The sequence below is a fragment of the Triticum urartu genome, chromosome 5A (genome assembly GCF_056163025.1).
Source record: "Triticum urartu cultivar PI428250 chromosome 5A, HENAU_Tu73, whole genome shotgun sequence".
Classification (NCBI taxonomy): domain Eukaryota; kingdom Viridiplantae; phylum Streptophyta; class Magnoliopsida; order Poales; family Poaceae; genus Triticum; species Triticum urartu.
In genome coordinates, this window is record NC_141877.1 from 652,800,558 (window position 1) to 652,817,346 (window position 16,789).

The 16,789-nt window shown below is 49.9% G+C and overlaps 2 protein-coding genes across 2 annotated transcripts; one reads left to right on the plus strand and one right to left on the minus strand.

Annotated features, from left to right (window-relative positions):
• Positions 1 to 10,978: 10,978 nt before the first annotated feature.
• Positions 10,979 to 12,316, plus strand: LOC125511404 (uncharacterized). Its single transcript, XM_048676766.2, has 2 exons — positions 10,979 to 11,732; positions 11,860 to 12,316. Exons 1-2 carry the CDS (start codon positions 11,088 to 11,090, stop codon positions 12,160 to 12,162), a joined length of 948 nt encoding a protein of 315 aa, XP_048532723.1. The 5' UTR covers positions 10,979 to 11,087; the 3' UTR covers positions 12,163 to 12,316.
• A 368-nt stretch (positions 12,317 to 12,684) lies between these two features.
• On the minus strand, positions 12,685 to 15,883 carry LOC125511405 (large ribosomal subunit protein uL11m). Its single transcript, XM_048676767.2, has 2 exons — positions 15,726 to 15,883; positions 12,685 to 13,470 (listed from the first exon to the last, which is right to left on the minus strand). Exon 2 carries the CDS (start codon positions 13,448 to 13,450, stop codon positions 12,986 to 12,988), a length of 465 nt encoding a protein of 154 aa, XP_048532724.1. The 5' UTR covers positions 13,451 to 13,470; positions 15,726 to 15,883; the 3' UTR covers positions 12,685 to 12,985.
• Positions 15,884 to 16,789: the final 906 nt, after the last annotated feature.

A 16,789-nucleotide genomic window follows, 5' to 3' on the forward strand; every position in this document is an offset into this window, starting at 1 on the left:
CTGGTGTTCGGCGTGAGTTGCCATTTTGTCTCGACCACGTGGTGGTCAGTCCGCTGCATTGTACGATGGAGGTATGTAGTTCGGCGCCTCCTCGTCAAACTAAGGTAGCGGTTTGCGCTTTGGGTAGCTTTTGGTTGGGCGCTTGAGGCCGTACTCTTCAGCTGTTAGGACATCGGTCCATTTATCATTGAGCAGATCTTGGTCAACTTGAATCTACTGCTACTTCTTTTTCAGGCTCCTTGCAGTGGCAATTAGCTGGCGCTTGAAGCGCTCCTGCTCAAGAGGTTCCTCAGGCCCGATGAAATCCTCGGTGCCGAGTCTCACCTCATCCTCGAAGAGCGAAAGGTAGTTATCGTCCTCCGAATCTTCGTGCATGGTCTGTTTACCGGGGCTAACCTGCCCGCCTTCCTGTTCATCTTGTTCATTAGCTGTATCGACAGGGTCTTCTTTGTCTTCGGCACCTTCTGGAGTGTTGTCTTCTCCTGTGCCGGTACTGATGTCTTTGCTACGGCGTGACTTAGAGCGGCGCCGCTGACGCCAACGCTTGGACTGTATTTCAGAAGGTTTATCCTCAGTTGGATCTTCCTTGTCCTCGCCGTTGTTCTCCTTTGGTGCATCCACCATGTATAGATCATACGAGGAAGTGGCCGTCCAGCGTCCGGTGAACGACGGGTTCTGGACCTCTTCTTCTCCGGCATCGTCGTCCATACCGTCAATGTCCTCGGAGTCGTAGTCAAGTTCGTCGGTCAAATCCTCGGCCGTGGCTATGAAGTGGGTGGCGGGTGGGAAGCAAAATTCTCCACCGTCAGCCCCTAGTTCGAGCCGGATATAGTTCGGCTGTGAGTCCTCTATCAAGGACAGGTTCTTTAACGAGTTTAGCACATCGCCCAAAGGCGAGTGCTGGAAGATGTCTGCGGTGCTGAATTCGAAGATCGATAAATGATGAAGCTCGGCGTCCGCGGGCTCACGTGGTTCGAAACTAACGGCCGGAGACCAGTCCGGAGTTCCGCTGACAGAGACGTCGTGAGAGGTTAAATCTATATGTGGCTCCAACACCGTGGAATCTGTGGCCTCCATGGTGGGGTTGATCCTCCTGTCCTTGGGTGGCGCAGCTTGCTCTGGATCTAGGGCCAGAGAGGTTACAGGAGCCATCTCCTAGATGCAGCCTGATGACAGATTTAGGTCATGATCATCGGGGTGATCGGGAGCGGCTATCGTGGTCTCGAATCCGGCGACGATCAAGTCTCCACGGGTGTCCGCAACGTAGTTCAAGCTTCCGAATCTGACCTGATGGCCAGGGGCGTAGCTTTCGATCTGCTCTAGATGGTCAAACGAATTGGCCTGCAGTGCGAAGCCGCCGAACACGAAGATCTATCGGGGGGAAAGTTTCTCCTTGGATAGCGTCATTATGGATGATTGAAGAGGCCATCAAACCTTTTGGCGACAGCATAGTGGAACTCTTAATGAAAGCACCAATGTCGGTGTCAAAACCGGCGGATCTCGGGTAGGGGACCCGAACTGTGCATCTAAGGTCGATGGTAACAGGAGACAAGGGACACAGTGTTTACCCAGGTTTGGGCCCTCTCTATGGAGGTAATACCCTACGTCGTGCTTGATTGATATTGATGAATATGAGTATTACAAGAGTTGATCTACCTCGAGATCGTAATGGCTAAACCCTAGAGGTCTAGCTTGTATGGCTATGATAATGTGTATCCTATCCGGACTAAGTCCTCCGGTTTATATAGACACCGGGAGGATCTAGGGTTAGACAAGGTCGGTTACAAAGAAGGGAATCTACATATCCGGTCGCCAAGCTTGCCTTCCATGCCAAGGAGAGTCCCATCTGGACACAGGTGCAGTCTTCGGTCTTCGTATCTTCACAGCCCATCAGTCCGGCCCATGGCTAACAGGTCGGACGCCCGAGGACCCCTTAGTCCAGGAGTACCTCACCTACCAAGGTTCAGTCTGTCACTGAGTGGTTGGCATCCACCTCAGTTGGAGAGATCCATAGTTTTCTGGGACTCACAGCATACTATCGGAGATTTATTGAGAATTTTTCCAAAATTGCGAAACCCATGACTGAATTGTTGAAGAAGGACACCAAGTTCAAATGGACCAAGGATTGTGTGGCCAGTTTTCAGGAGTTGAAGAAACGTTTGGTTACAGCCCCAGTGCTGATTCTTCCGGATATACGCAAGGATTTCTAGGTGTATTTGAAGCTTCTCTCTTGGGACTTGGAGGTGTACTTATGCAAGACGGAAGAGATGTTTCATATGCCTCACGACAGCTTCGACCTCACGATTTGAATTATGCCACGCATGATTTGGAGTTAGCAACTGTAGTACATGCACTCAAGACCTGGAGACATTTTCTAATTGGAAACCTTGTGATGTGTACACGGATCACAAGAGTTTCAAGTACATTTTCATGTAGAAGGAGTTGAATCTCAGGCAGAGGAGATGGTTGGAGCTCATAAAGGATTATGATATGAAGTTGCATTATCATCCAGGAAAGGCCAATGTCGTACCAGATGCTTTGAGCCGCAAGAGTTATGCCAATACCCTCGTAAGCGGAGGATTATATTACCGCAGGAGTTAGTAGACGATCTCAAGGAACTTTGGTTGGAGATAGTTCCAAGAGGTTTTGTTGCAGCAATGGAGGTTCAGTCTACATTATTGGGAAAGATTCGAGAAGCTCAAAAGGATGATAAGGAAATTGCTGAGATAAAGGAGAAGATGAGCAAAGGAAAAGCCAACGGTATCCGTGAGGATGAGCACGAAACCTTATGGTTTGAGGATCGTGTCTATGTGCCCAATAATGCGGAGATCAGGAGGTTAATACTTCAGGAAGCCCATGACTCACCATACTCGATTCACCCCGGAAACACCAAGATGTATTTGGATTTGAAGGAACGTTTCTGGTGGACAGGTATGAAGAAGGATATTGCCGAGTATGTAGCAGTATGCGATGTATGTTAGAGAGTGAAGGCAGAACATCAAAAGCCAGCCGGATTATTACAGCCTATGCAGATACCCGATTGGAAGTGGGATAAACTTGGCATGGATTACATCACCTGATTACCCAGGACCAGATCAGGATATGACTCAATCTGGGTAGTAGTTGATCGCTTGACCAAAGTGGCTCACTTTATCCCGGTGAAAACCACATATACAAGCACAAAGTTGGCCAAGATATATAAGACCAGGATCGTATGTCTGCATGGAGTTCCGAGGACCATCATATCAGATAGAGGGATACAGTTTACCTCGAAGTTTTGGAATCAGCTGCACCACACTTTGGGTACTAGGCTAGAGTTCAGTACAGCCTTTCATCCGCAGATCGATGGACAGACCGAGAGAGTCAATCAGATTTTGGAGGACATGTTGAAAGCTTGTGCGCTAGTTTATGGATCTAGTTGGGACAATAATTTTCCCTACGAAGAGTTCTCATAAAACAACAGTTATCAGGCTAGTTTGAAGATGGCCCCTTTTGAAGCTTTGTATAGAAGAAGGTACATGACACCATTGATGTGGGATGAAGTTGGAGACCGTCAGTTGTTTGGACCAGATTTGATCAAAGAGTCTGAAGAGAAGGTTAAGTTGATTCGAGATAGATTGAAGGTAGCTCAGTCCAGACAGAAGAGTTATGCCGATACTAAACGCAAGGAGGTAGTCTATGAAATTGGAGACCGAGCATATCTTTGTGTGTCACCACTCTGAGGAGTTAAACGATTTGGAGTTAAAGGAAAGTTAGCCCCGAGATTTGTAGGACCATACCGAATTCTGGAATGTATGGGAGAAGTTGCCTACAAGTTGGAGTACCCGAAGGATTGTCAGGAGTTCACAACGTGTTTCACGTTTCCCGGTTGAAGAAGTGTCATGCTGAGATGGCCGATATTCCTCTGAGAGATACAGTGCCCCCAGAAGCAATTAAGTTGGAGAGTGATCTAACCTACGAGAAGAAACCCGTTAAGATTCTCGAGTTTGCCAGTCGAGTAACACGCAACAAGGTTATCAAGTTTCGTGAAGTTCAGTGGAGCCACCATACTGAGGATGAAGCCACCTAGGAAAGAGAAGAAGACCTACAGAAAGACCACCCGCACCTATTTTCTAGCAAATCTGAATCTCGAGGGCGAGATCCATCTTAAGGGGGGTAGGTTTGTAACATCCTAATTTTCAATTTGGATGTCATACATAGGTCATCATATGCATATCATATTTTATTTGCATTTTGGTTGTGATCCTCGACATCTTAAGCAACTCAAGGACCCCAGGGAGAGAGTTGGAGGTTTCACATATTTTTCATATTTGAATTTTTCAAATTTGGAAAAGGGGATCAATTTGATTTTAATATTTTTCTCTCCAATTATTTCCAATATTAAAAAAAAGAGTGAAGATAATATGACTTCTTCAAAAGAGAGGAATATTGGAGAAGAAATTTTAAAATCAAATTTATATTTTATTTGGATTTTATTTGCTATTTTATTTGAATTAGAAAAATATGCATTTTTGAAAATTTCATTTTTAGGCCAGAAAAATGTTCACTTTGTTCTAAATAATAGGTTTAGATGGTGAAAATTGTTTCTAGTATTTTTAGAATTATATATATATATATATATTAAGATTTTCTTCGGGCAAAATTTTATTTAACAAAAAAGTTCGTTGCCCGACTGGGCCGAAGGCCCAGCCGAGCAGGCCGGCCCACGTCGCCCGCCGCCTCCCTCTCCGACTCGAGACAGGAGTCCCGAGCTTCGCCGCTGCTGCCCCTCCCGCAAGGCACCGCCGCCCCCCTTTATATACCGCACCCACCCCGCCGCCTCCTCCCTCACCTCGTCCGCAGCCACCGTCGCCGCCTGCCGCCCGCTTGCGCGCCGCCGCTTTGCCTCGCCGCCTTGCCGGGGTTCCGCTACCGCCGTTGACCGCCGTCGTCGTGAACTGGTATAAAAACCGTCTCGGTTCGCCGGTTCGTTTTCGGTTCTTCGGTTTAGATCGGTTTATTTTTTTTAGGGTTAGGGTTTTCTCGATTTTTACATTCGAATCTAATTTGCGGACGCTCGTCCGTTAATCCGTAGTAGCGAACAATTTCCGTTCGTTTGGTTCTGTTAACGAACATTCGTTCGATAGGTTTTTCTTTTTATTTTATTTTCGGCCAGGGACCTATCCATGAATACTTTTCTCAGAAGTTAGTCCCTAATATTCAAACCCTCGCAACTTTTTGCTCGTTCGTCCAAATCCAGTGAAACCAATGCCAAAATCTTCGTCTTGTTCCCCTCTTTCCATATAACCAACTTGAACATGGTTTTGACAAATTAAAATTTGGTTGCAAGCAGATTTGAATTCAAACTTTTTTTTATCGTAGTTTGAGTTTCATTGTTCCGATTTGGTTGTTTCTTTTTGCAAATCGAAGCTCTTCAGTTGAACTTTCAGATTGGATCTTTTCATTTGAGTTTTACCCTTGCATCTTATGCTTGAGTGCTTATGTATGCTATTGTTTGTTCAGGATAGAGTTTTCGGAGTGCGAAGCGTGCTACTACGAGTCATTAGGGTTTTCAGATCGTCAGCAAGGCAAGTAACACTTTGATTATATCCCTTATTACCCAGTTTTTATGCATTAATCTCAATCCTTAAACATTGCATGAGTAGGATCTGTTTAACATGTGGGTATTTGGGAAGTAGTTGTTGAGGTAGTACCTATTGCTCTTTTATTCAAACCTTGGGAGTTACTACGTTACGCTTATTATACTTTGCTATGCTATGCTCGTAGATGTGGTTTAGTTTGAGTGATTCATGACAGTTGTGAGTATTATTAAGAACTAAGGGTTTACTTAAGGTGGCTACTTTAACACACATCTAGGTGGATTGGTTTGTGGGCACCTGGGGAAATCCAGTGTTGTCCAAAGGAGAATCCTGGGGTATCTGTGTGATTTTTCCTATGGTTCGCCACCTAGGCTCAAAGGGATCATTATGTTATTCATGCTAGAAACTTTCGTGTGCAGCCACAAGCCATTATGGACTCTGGCATAGTTGAGTAAGTTGTGGGAAACCTTTCCATAATGGGCTAGCAGATGTAGGGGATTGTAGGTGTACCGGCCTATCTATCGGTTAAGATGACCTCTTAGGAAAGACTGTGTCTCGGTCATCCGTTTCTCAAACACCATGCAGTGTGAGAAATACAACGGAGGAGATCGAGTCTTGTGAGGAAAAGTGCGCAAACCTCTGCAAAGTGTATAAACTAATCATGGTTAGCCGTGTCCCCGGTTATGGACATCTTGAGTATCTGGTGCTTGAATTTCTATGTTGATCTCATCACTTTACTTAATTAACTTGTTGGGGTTAATGATTATTAATTTGGGGTTGAGATGGGGTTACTATTCTCAATGTTTTCAACAAACTTTGTAGTTAAATAAAAATTTATTCCTTTGTTGTAGGGGAAAACTAGCTTTATGCAAAAGATAACCATAGAGCCTCCACCGGCCATATATGCATATAGTTATAACTGTTACTTGTTCATTACTCTATAGTGTTATCTTGCCAGCATATTCCATGTGCCGACCTACACAGGCTGCAACGTATTATGTTGCAGAGTTTTCAAGAGTAAGGTGCGCTAGGGCGTTCTCATGCACTCAGCTATGTCGTTGGAGTTGATGGACTCGTTTACCTTCAAAGCTTCCGCTATTATCTTACTTAGGTGGCCTTCAGCCATATTATTGTAATAAGTACTCTCTTTGAGACATTCGGTGTAATAAGTGTGTGATTGAACTCTGTTATAAATCCTCGAGTACTGTGTGTGTCAGCATTACCGATCCAGGGATGACACTTATACATAGAGATTTGACCGACTGAGGTCGGATCGCTACAACTACACTAGTCTATGACCAGCTGCGGAGGATCACTTTGTCATCCTCATGTCCAGCAGCCCGCTCATGGACTGTCGGGAGCCCCGGATGTATATTCTTCCCCCGTATCTTCACTATGTCCGGCTGTGCCACTCATCGAAGTGACAAAGAGGGTGCTTTAGCCGGAGGGGAAGGGGGCTCCACTTTCGTGGAGCCCAGGCTGACCCGACTGGTTGTACAAGCCGACGACGTACCGGCAGTGGCCATTTTGGGACCCAAGCGGCGGCGGCCTGGCGTATTCTTCTTTCCCTTGAAGTTGCCAAGACGGACACGACATCCACCGACTCGTCGATCTTCGTGCAGCCGAGATCTTTCTCTGCCGGCAAGGTGCAGTTATGCGCGCGTTGACGGCAGATGGCACGGTCGCAGGCACGAGATGCAGCAACGTAGGCCTAGGATGCGCAGTACGACGCGACGTCGTCCACGGCTGTGACGATGCATTTGCCATCGTGTTGTCCTGGAGCAACTCGATGCTCCTCCACGAGCTGGCTTGGAACGGCGAAGTGTTGAATCACGCGCCGGTTTGGAGCGACAACTTCCTCCCTCGGTCCAGGCGATGAACCAGTGGCGGAGCCAGGAATTTGGTGTTGGGTATTCATTGTAATTTTTTTTTTGCAATGCAATGTAAATGTATACTAAATCACTAAGCTGCCTGGGGTAGAAAGCCCCAGGAGCGATTCAGCTAAATCTGCTCTTTCACACCTCTTTTTTTGCACTGTGAAACTTCCTTTGGAGAGGATCGAACCGATTTGAGAAATCGTACTCTTCTCAATAATCCTGTACAAAAATTCATATGTAGGATAACTGCCTATGTAATCTATTTGCTGCTCATGTTAATTGTTGTTTGCAGGTTCAGGAGCATACTTTTCTAAGTCAATTTACTGTTACTGCTATACAGTCACAACCAACGAGGGGACGAGCGCGAGGCCGCGAGCAGAGTAGCCGAGAGAATGGGACTTGCGGATGGCTGGACGCCTGGAGGTGCTGCCGTGCTGGTGGCTGGTGCGGTTGTCGCTGCAGCGCCGACGCCGGCAGCGGCAGCTAGGTCGATTCTGCTAGTGAACGAGTTGAGGGCTGCGTGCCGTGGGCTCGACTTCGCGTGGCCTGTTGCCTGGGCTGGAGCCTGAAGAATGGATATGTATATCTAATTTTTTATTGGGCCAAATCATGGGTATTCCATGGAATGCCCAAGAATACCCCTGGCTCCGCCATTGCGATGAACCTCAGCCTGCTTTATGCCACAGCACTGCTCTTCCTACTCGTCTGGAGCCATCGAAAGGGTGGAGAAAATGGTGGAAGGAGAGGATGGGGAGCGAACTTGGTGGTGCGATTCTGGCCTCGCTTAAATAAAGGGCGGGCGGGAGGAACTTGCTGGGTGTTGCATTTAATATCGGCCCGCTCGTGAACGGGCGTGTGCTTGGGTTAGGTTCCTCGACTTCCAGGCGGGTTTAATGAAGGTGTTTGAATGCGGCGAAAAGGCATGCTCAGCCGAGCGTGTAGCGGGCGGCGCCTTCGGGCGGCGCACCGCTTCAACGACGGAGGCAGTGAAAGGTCGCGTCCGCACTAAGCCGTCTTCAATGTGGAGCAGCGCGCTTTACAGCGGCATGAATGCGGACAGCTGACGCCGGACAGGAACACGTGCGGGCGAGGGAAGAAGGGTTTGACTGGGACGGGCAGTCAAAAGCGGGCATGGGAGCGATCTAAATTCCCACAAAGTCTCCTTGTGTGTCTGAGGTTTGCGACGCTCTAGAAGGTACCACACACCACCCACCCACTCGTGTACCTCCCATCCGGAACCACCTTGACACGCGTTGCACCAGGGACACGTTAGGTGCTTCCGAGACCACACTACACTCCCCGACGCACAGGATGGCTCGAATGATTCTCCGCAGAGCCACAGACCACGCGAGACGTGACGACGGCTACGTGAGTCTCACTCAGCCGGGTCACTCTCCACTCTCCACTCTCCAGCTAGTAGGAGCTAGCTAGCTGCCGGGTCCGAGTCCGGGCGACATGGACGGCCGCCAACCAAAAGCGCAAAACAACACGGGCCGGAAAGGGAGCGGCCACACCGTAGACCGTAGACGACGGGACGTGTGGCCGTCGAGCCAGAGGCCACCCGCGCCGTCCGTTCCCGCGCCGCGCCGCGCCCCCACACCACACCCCACGCGCGGCCGTGCTTCACATGGCGGGCGTGCGGGCGGAGCAGAGAAGGCCAAACCCAAGCCGCCGTGCCTCTCCTCTCCACCACTTAAAGGCATCTCCGGCCGTTGGCCCTTTCAGGAAGGGCAAAAAATCGCCCCTGAAAACGCACCGGCACTAAACCGCGCATTGGGGGCGTGATGCTCCCCAGTCGCGGCGTCCACTGTTAGTCAAAAAAAATCAAAAACGGCGCAAACATGACTCAAATTTAACGCAAACATCAACGAGTTCATTCAAACTTAAACATATTTTACAAAAAAAAAAAACTACCGCGGGCTATCCCGCCGTCTCCCTCGCCGCCCGCCCACGCGGTTCTACATGTCGAGGAGGCTGTAGAACCACGTGTAGTCACCGCCGCCGTCGTCGTCGTCGTCGCCGCCCCCGCCTACGCCTCCGCCGTCCCTACTGCATCCCTCCCCTGGTTGGCGCGGCGGGTTGGACGGTTCGGGGGCGTCGTCGTCGTCGTCGTCGCTGTCGAGGACCATGACGCCATGCTCGTCCTTGCGCCCACGCTTGCAGGCGGTGATCTCCTCCAGGGCCCGGCGCTGCCGGACCATCTCGTCGCGGAGGTAGTCGTCCCGCGCCCACCGCAGGGCGTCCTCGTCGGAGAAGCCGCGTCGGGCTATCTCCTCGTACTCCACGGGGAGGCCGGGCTCCGGCTTGGGCTCGACGAGGATGAAGCGGCCGGTGGGTGGGGAGGCGTTGGCGCCGATGCGGACGCCGGAGCTGCTGGTGCGCGCGCTGACCGGCGTGCCCTGGGGCTCCGGCTTGACGGGGCGGAGGCAGGGCGAGCCGCCGGACGAGGAGGGGGACCCCCCGGTCTCCATGCGCCTCGGGGTTCAGGAGCTTCCCCGGCGGCGTGAGAAAGATGGGGGAGCGGGGTACTCGAGGCGCGGCGTGTTGCCGCCCTTGATGTACTCGAGGACGGCCTCCAACGTACGCCCGGGCACGCCCCACCACCGACGCCGGCCGAAGGCGTTGAGCCTGCCGGAGGGCTCTACGCCGTTGGTGGCCTCGAGCTGCTGGGCGTGACGGCGGCGGAAATACGGGTCCCAGAGCGGGCTGTCTGGGACGTACCGTGGCCCCTCCCTCGCCGCCCGCGGCAGGTTCGAGCGGATGTGCGCGATCTCCGCGCGCCGCGCCGCGCCGGTGGGTACTGGGGACACTGGCACGCCGCCGACGCTGATCCTCCACGCCCCCGGCACCCGCATGTCCGACGGGACCGGGTACTCGGCCTCGTAAAGGAGGCGAGCCTCGTCCTCGTGAAGATGGCGGCGGCCGAAGCCGTTCGCCGCCGCGCCGTCGCCTGGGAAGCGCTCGGCCATGGGTGATGAACTGGAGACGGCGAGAGAGAGGAGAGGGGGGAACGACGGCGTCGAGAGAGCGTGAGATCACCGAGCTCGCTGGGGCGCGTCTTATATAGACCGAGGCGCCGCCCGTACGCGTGCCCGCCGTGTGTACGCGTGGCGGGCGAGGGAGGTCGAGGGACGCGCGTCATCCGGCCTTCACTGCGCCGCCCGTGAGGCATCAATGGCGCAGGCTGACCGGCGCGGCAGCGCGGCAACTTTGGCATTGATTCGCCACGGGAAACGAGGCGATGAGGACGACAAATGGCCGAGAAAAGAGCCGTGTCGCTAACACGGTGGGCCCGCGGCTTTTTCGCGCCAAAAAAGTTCGCCCGGCGCTCCCGTGCGCGCCGGGTTCGGCCTGAGTCCGCCATCGCTGTTTCCGACCCAGGCCGGCGAAAATCGGGCTTCTAGGGATGTAACTGGAACGATTTTTCGACGCCGACGCAAAAAAAACACCTGAAAGGCGTTCCTGATGCGCGGCTGGAGATACCCTAATTCATCTCGCGCGCGCCCATAAAACCGATGCCCTGCGCTACAACAGCCTCCAACAACCAGCGTCATCAACAGTGCCCACCGTCTACGAGACCTTGAGCTCGTCTCGCACCGTGCCCGCGCCTGCGGCAGAGAGAGAACCAGCCATGCTGGTCAGGAGCGCGTCCACGCCGGTGCTCGGCGCGCTGCACGCCACCTCCGGCGCCGGCGGCCACTCGCCGGCCGTCCACTTCGCCGAGTCCTCGCCCACGGTCGCCTACCACCCGCCGGCCATCTCTTGCAGCCTGTCCGCCGGCGGTGGCGGCGGCTCGGCCTCAGACCACGAGCGCTCCCGCGGAGGCGGGGGCGGCCTGCGCCGCGCGTGCTCGGACGGCAACCTCGCCGCGCTGGGCGGCCGCGCGGAGGACCACCACCACCTGCCGCCGCGGCCCAGGCCGGCGCTCGAGACGATCCGGTCGTTCACGGCGCGCGACGGGGCCAGGGGCGAGGAGGAGGAGGAGGAGGACGATGACCAAGAGACGAGCTTTGGGCAGTTCGGCTTCGGCAGCACGTACGCGCAGGAGCACCCGCTGTTCCTGGCCAGGGGCCTCGGGATCGACCGGCTGGGCTCGGGCCTGCTGAGCGCCGACTGCGGGGGCGGCATCGACGGCGGCTCCGGGGGAGGCTACCTGGTAGCCTCCGGCGGCGGGGGAGGGGACCGCTCCGGCATCGAGATCCACTACAAGAGGCTCATCGAGGAGGACCCCTGCAACGGCCTCTTCCTCAGGAACTACGCGCAGTTCCTCTACCAGGTACGCACTACCCTCGCTGCTCTGCTCCAGTGCCGCCATTGCCGCGGCCGGCGATTGCACTTCAGAACTCAGATCCGGAGATAAAAGTTCTAACAATGGCGCCAACGCGACGTTCGGAATGTTGCAGGTGAAAGGGGATCGGCGTAGGGCGGAGGAGTACTACTCCCGCGCGATCCTGGCGGACCCCAACGACGGCGAGCTGCTGTCGGAGTACGCCAGGCTGGTGTGGGAGGTGCACGGCGACGAGGAGCGCGCCTCCAGCTACTTCCACCGGGCGGCCAGGGCCGACCCGCACAACAGCCACGTCCTCGCCGCGCAGGCCGCCTTCCTGTGGGACACCGACGACGGCGCCGGGCCCGAGGACGACGATGCCACGAGCTACGCCGGGTTCCTGGCCGCTCACCCGTTCATGGCTTCCGCCACGAGCTGAACGGAGCCTCGCCGCTGTCCCTCTCTGAAGCTGACGTTGATCGGAGCTCGTCGCTTCAGACCTTCAGTAGCAGACTACCTGTAGTAGATTCCCAATAATTGCACTGCCTGCTCTAGTGAACAAGTAGATCTCGCAGATCCTTTCGAGTGTTGCATTTCGTCAGTCACTTGTTGGTTTACTGCGTTGCATCCCTTGAAACAGTCGGTCCCACAGCACTATGATCCGATTCAAGTGCAGATTCAAACGAGTGATCATCAAACAGAGCAAATTGGCAACTCCACCTTACGATTCTAGTATAGGAGAAACAGGAAAATCCTATTCAAATGTGACACAAGATGTCTTCATGTAAAACTAAAGCCTGTGCAAACAATAACAATGGAACTAACTGCAAATTCACAACATATGCATGTCCTCTCAGTAGGTGGAGAAGAGTACTAGTACTACTTCACATGGGCAATTTTCCTGTTACCAAAAACCAAGTCCACGGCAACAATGTCCCCTTACCAAGCAAACATCTTCACATGGAAGGAGTTCAAGTTGCAATTTCCAGTTAGACAGGTTCAGTGGTGCCAAGCCTCTGTCCCAGAGTTACACAACACACAGGCTGAAACAAACTTATTAGCCAACCACCAACCTCATGTGGTTGCACTGAAGAAATGTGTCACATGGTACAAATTGATCACAGAAAACGGAGGCATGATTTCAACGGATCTAGCAGCAAATGTTCTCTCCTTCAAAAGAAATCTGATCCCTACCTTCTTCCAGGCCAGATGAAACTAGGCGGCTGCAGATGGGAGCAACATGAACTATGCTCGAGGCCCGGTCAGAGATCCTTGACGATTTCGATGCCCATTGACTTGGCCGTGCCGATGATGGACTTGCACAGGGCCTCGAGCGACATGTGCTTGCAGAACGGGTCGGTCTGCTTCAGCTTCGCGATCTCGTAGACGTGGCGAAGTGAGAGGGACGTCACCATGTTGTGGCCTGGCCGGCTGCTTGCTGTCTCGACGCCCGCTGCTTTCTTGAGAAACCATGAGACCGATGGCGACTTGACTACAAACTCGAAAGTGCTGTCCTTGTAGGCGGTCAGCGTGACTTGCATTGGAGTTTCCGCCTTGTACTTCTGTGTCCTTGCATTGAAATCCTTGCAGAAAGCCATCAGATTGAGCCTGTAGAAACCCAGAGCTGGTCCGACAGGGGGTGCGGGACGGGCTGCTCCAGCAGGAACTAGGAGGCGGATTGTCGCTAGAATAGGCTTCCGCGTTGCCACATCTTTAAGTGTTGCCATGTTGCTCTCCTTTAGCAGACCTGCAGTGAAAACCAGCATCAATCAATATGACAGGTTTACTAGGAACTACTTATCTCAAGTTATCAGTGGCCAGTGGAAATAATAAGTAACTAAAATGAAATCCAATCAAAAGGGTAATTTAAGTGATTAACAAACAAGGATTTCTCAAACAAAATGTTCTTGTCAAACAAAAAGGTTTCTGAAGTAAACTCGAAGTGTTCTTGGTCCGCCTTCTTAGAAACTTGTCAATTGAAAAAGGTGTACAATTTCCCACAAACAAACTATGTGACGAACAATGGATGAACAACAATGCAATTTGTTGCAAGAATGTCCCGCATAATAAACTTTGCCCAAAGAGACTGTTTTGGTAAAAGGGGTTTCTTCAGCAAAAGCATGTGCCCAAAGCACAAAATGCAGACTCCTCAGTAACTTGCCTCCAATCATTACTCTGAATTAAAACACAATTTAACAAACATACCATAAGGCTAAGATAGGCTAAATACCCATAATTATATGTCTAAGTGACAAATTCAGACTTCATCAGTTACTTGCCCCCAATCAGTACTCTGAACTGAAAACACCATGTAGGCTAAGATATGCTAATGCAAAATAGTTGTATGCCCTTTAGCATCGCCAAAGGAACATAGCACAACACCTACCACTTGGGAAAATTCAAATTACTAACAACTTCCTCACAAGCAGCATGCCACGGTCATTAATGTCTGAACTGTAACAAAGCAGGTACAGGGCAAAGTTCTTCCTAGCAATGTAATGCTTCGACCATGTTTCAGCCAAACCTCGTGGTGCAATGGTATCTAAATAAACAAGATTTCTACATTCACATTAAGCACCAACTATCTGCAGGTCGCTTTCCAGTAATTGAGATAAAAGAGAAGGCTCCGGCTCTTTACCCCAAACCCCGAACAAAGTTGTAACTATCATCTTATGACAAAAGAGACAGTTTTTGGACAAGTTTGGTTAACAAAGGCATGCATCTGATTGACAAATTCGGGCTTCATATGTTACACGCCTCCAATCGTTACTCTTGTACTGAAACTACACGTTGTAAGCATACATATGTCAAAGTTATGCCTAATACTCCTAAATACTTGTCATTAAAATGGACAAAAAGGGATGTATCTAGAACTACAATACATCTAAATACATCCCCTTTTATTCATTTTGATGACAAGTATTTCCGGACGGAGGGAGTACAAAATAATTGCATGTCCTTTAGCACTGCCATAAGCACATAACACTACACCTTCCGCCTAGAAAATACTACGAACTGTAATGAAAAAACTTACTGAAAGTGGCATGGGCAGCAGTCAATTAACAGTCTGAACTACACTAGTATCTGCTGATAGCCCAGGCAACGAAGCAAGTACACAGGAAAAGGTTCTTCCTAGCAATGTAAATACACAATAGTGTATGCCCCTTTAGCACAGCCATAGGAACATAGCACAACACCTCCCACTTGGGAAATTCAAACTACTAAGAACTTCCTCACAATAGGCATGCCACAGCCCTTAATGTCTGAACTGTAACAAAGCAGGTACAGAAAAAAGTTCTTCCAAGCAATGTAATGCTTCAACCATGTTTCAGCCAAACTTCATGATGCAATGGTATCCAAATAAACAAGATTTCTACATTCACATTAAACACCAACTATCTGCAGGTCATTTTCCAGTAAATTGAGATAAACGATAAGGCTCCGGCTCTTCACCCCAAAATGACCAAAGAAACTGTTTTTGGAGGATTTTAGTTAACAAAGGCATGCATCTAAGTGACAAATTCGGACTTCATATGTTACACGCCACCAATCGTTACTATTGAACTGATCCTAGCAATGTGATGCGTGGAGCCTGTTTGAACTGATTCTCTTGGTGTGATGGTATCTAATTAAACAAGATTTGTACATTCATATTGACCACTGCTTGCTTGGAGACCTTTGGGAAAAACAAGATTTCTCCAGTACATACTATAATAAAACATAATGGTGAAAAATTCTCACTGAAGCTATAACTAATAGACAGGCCAAATCATTTGTTGGCATAATCACGCAGAATTTCAAGTCTGCAGTGCTCCAGCATGACGTTCCATTTAGATCTAAACACGAAAATCCATACAGACCTATGAAAGGACTGGATACACCCCAATGTCATGAAGGGGATACGAAAATGGCGGCATTCTTCGCAGCCGCGGGCGACGGGCTAGAGTTTTTGAAGGGACGAGAACCTGAGTTCAGATCCCGTTGTGACGGAGCAGCACTGACCTGCGTGTACGTCGTCCGGTCGCCCGCCGCTGCCAGGTGACGTAGCTGCCGCCGGCCAGCCGCCTTCCGCACGGAGAGCAGAGCACGAGCGAAGGTTGGAGATTGACTGCGGCTGGGCTAAAACCCTAAATTGGCTGGGCTAAGACCCAGCAAGGTTAAGGAGGGCCGGGATGGGCCGGGAATGACTGAGTTGTAAAGGTTAAGGAGACCCAACAAGTCGTCAACTAAATCATCTATATCTATATCAATATAAAAAAACCAAAGAAGCAGATTCAACAAATCCCGGCCGTCAAATCAGGTCAATCCAACGACTCAGCCTGCTTTAATGGTGAACGCTCCACACGTTTAGTATGTAGTTAATATCATACCAAATATTAACGCCAATGCTAATCACATACTTATCTATATCAATATTAAAAAAACCAAAGGGGCAGATTCAACAAATCCCGACCATCAAATCAGGTCAATCCAACGACTCAGACTGCTTCAATGGTGAGCGCTCAACACATTTGATGTGCAGTTAATATCATACCAAATATTAACGCCAATGCTAATCACATACTTAATACGTAAATAATATCCTAACTAATATTTATGTGTAATTAATATATTACCTAATATTAATGTGCATTGCACGTATACATTTACTATAGTTTATGTAAATGTTGCACCCCTGAAAAAAAATATGTAGAGGTTGCGTTTCAAAAACAAAATAGTTATGTAAATGTTTTTTGTTCAACTAAAAAAATGTAAAGCTTGTTTGTCACCCCTCAAAAAAAATTTACAAAGGTTTTTTGTCTCAAAAAACAAATTTATGTAAAGTTTGTTTCTCATAATTTTTTTGTAAAGGTTGTCATATAAATTTGAAATAAATACAAATAACTTAAAAAACATAGAAACTCGCATGTGTTGAAATATTTTCATGGCCAAAATTCACACAACAATATATAAGAGCTTTATAACTTTATAACTTCTCTCTAAGGAATACCCATATGTCATCTGAAAGATTTAGGATCAAAGGAAAATAGTCCCATGCCCAAAATTGAATAAAATTATAGAAGAAA

Coding starts and splice junctions, on each gene's coding strand:
- LOC125511404 (XM_048676766.2), top strand. CDS start 11,088: ATGCTGGTCAGGAGCGCGTCCACGCCGGTGCTCGGCGCGCTGCACGCC. Junction 11,733..11,859: donor ACGCGCAGTTCCTCTACCAG/GTACGCACTACC, acceptor GGAATGTTGCAG/GTGAAAGGGGATCGGCGTAG.
- LOC125511405 (XM_048676767.2), bottom strand. CDS start 13,450: ATGGCAACACTTAAAGATGTGGCAACGCGGAAGCCTATTCTAGCGACA.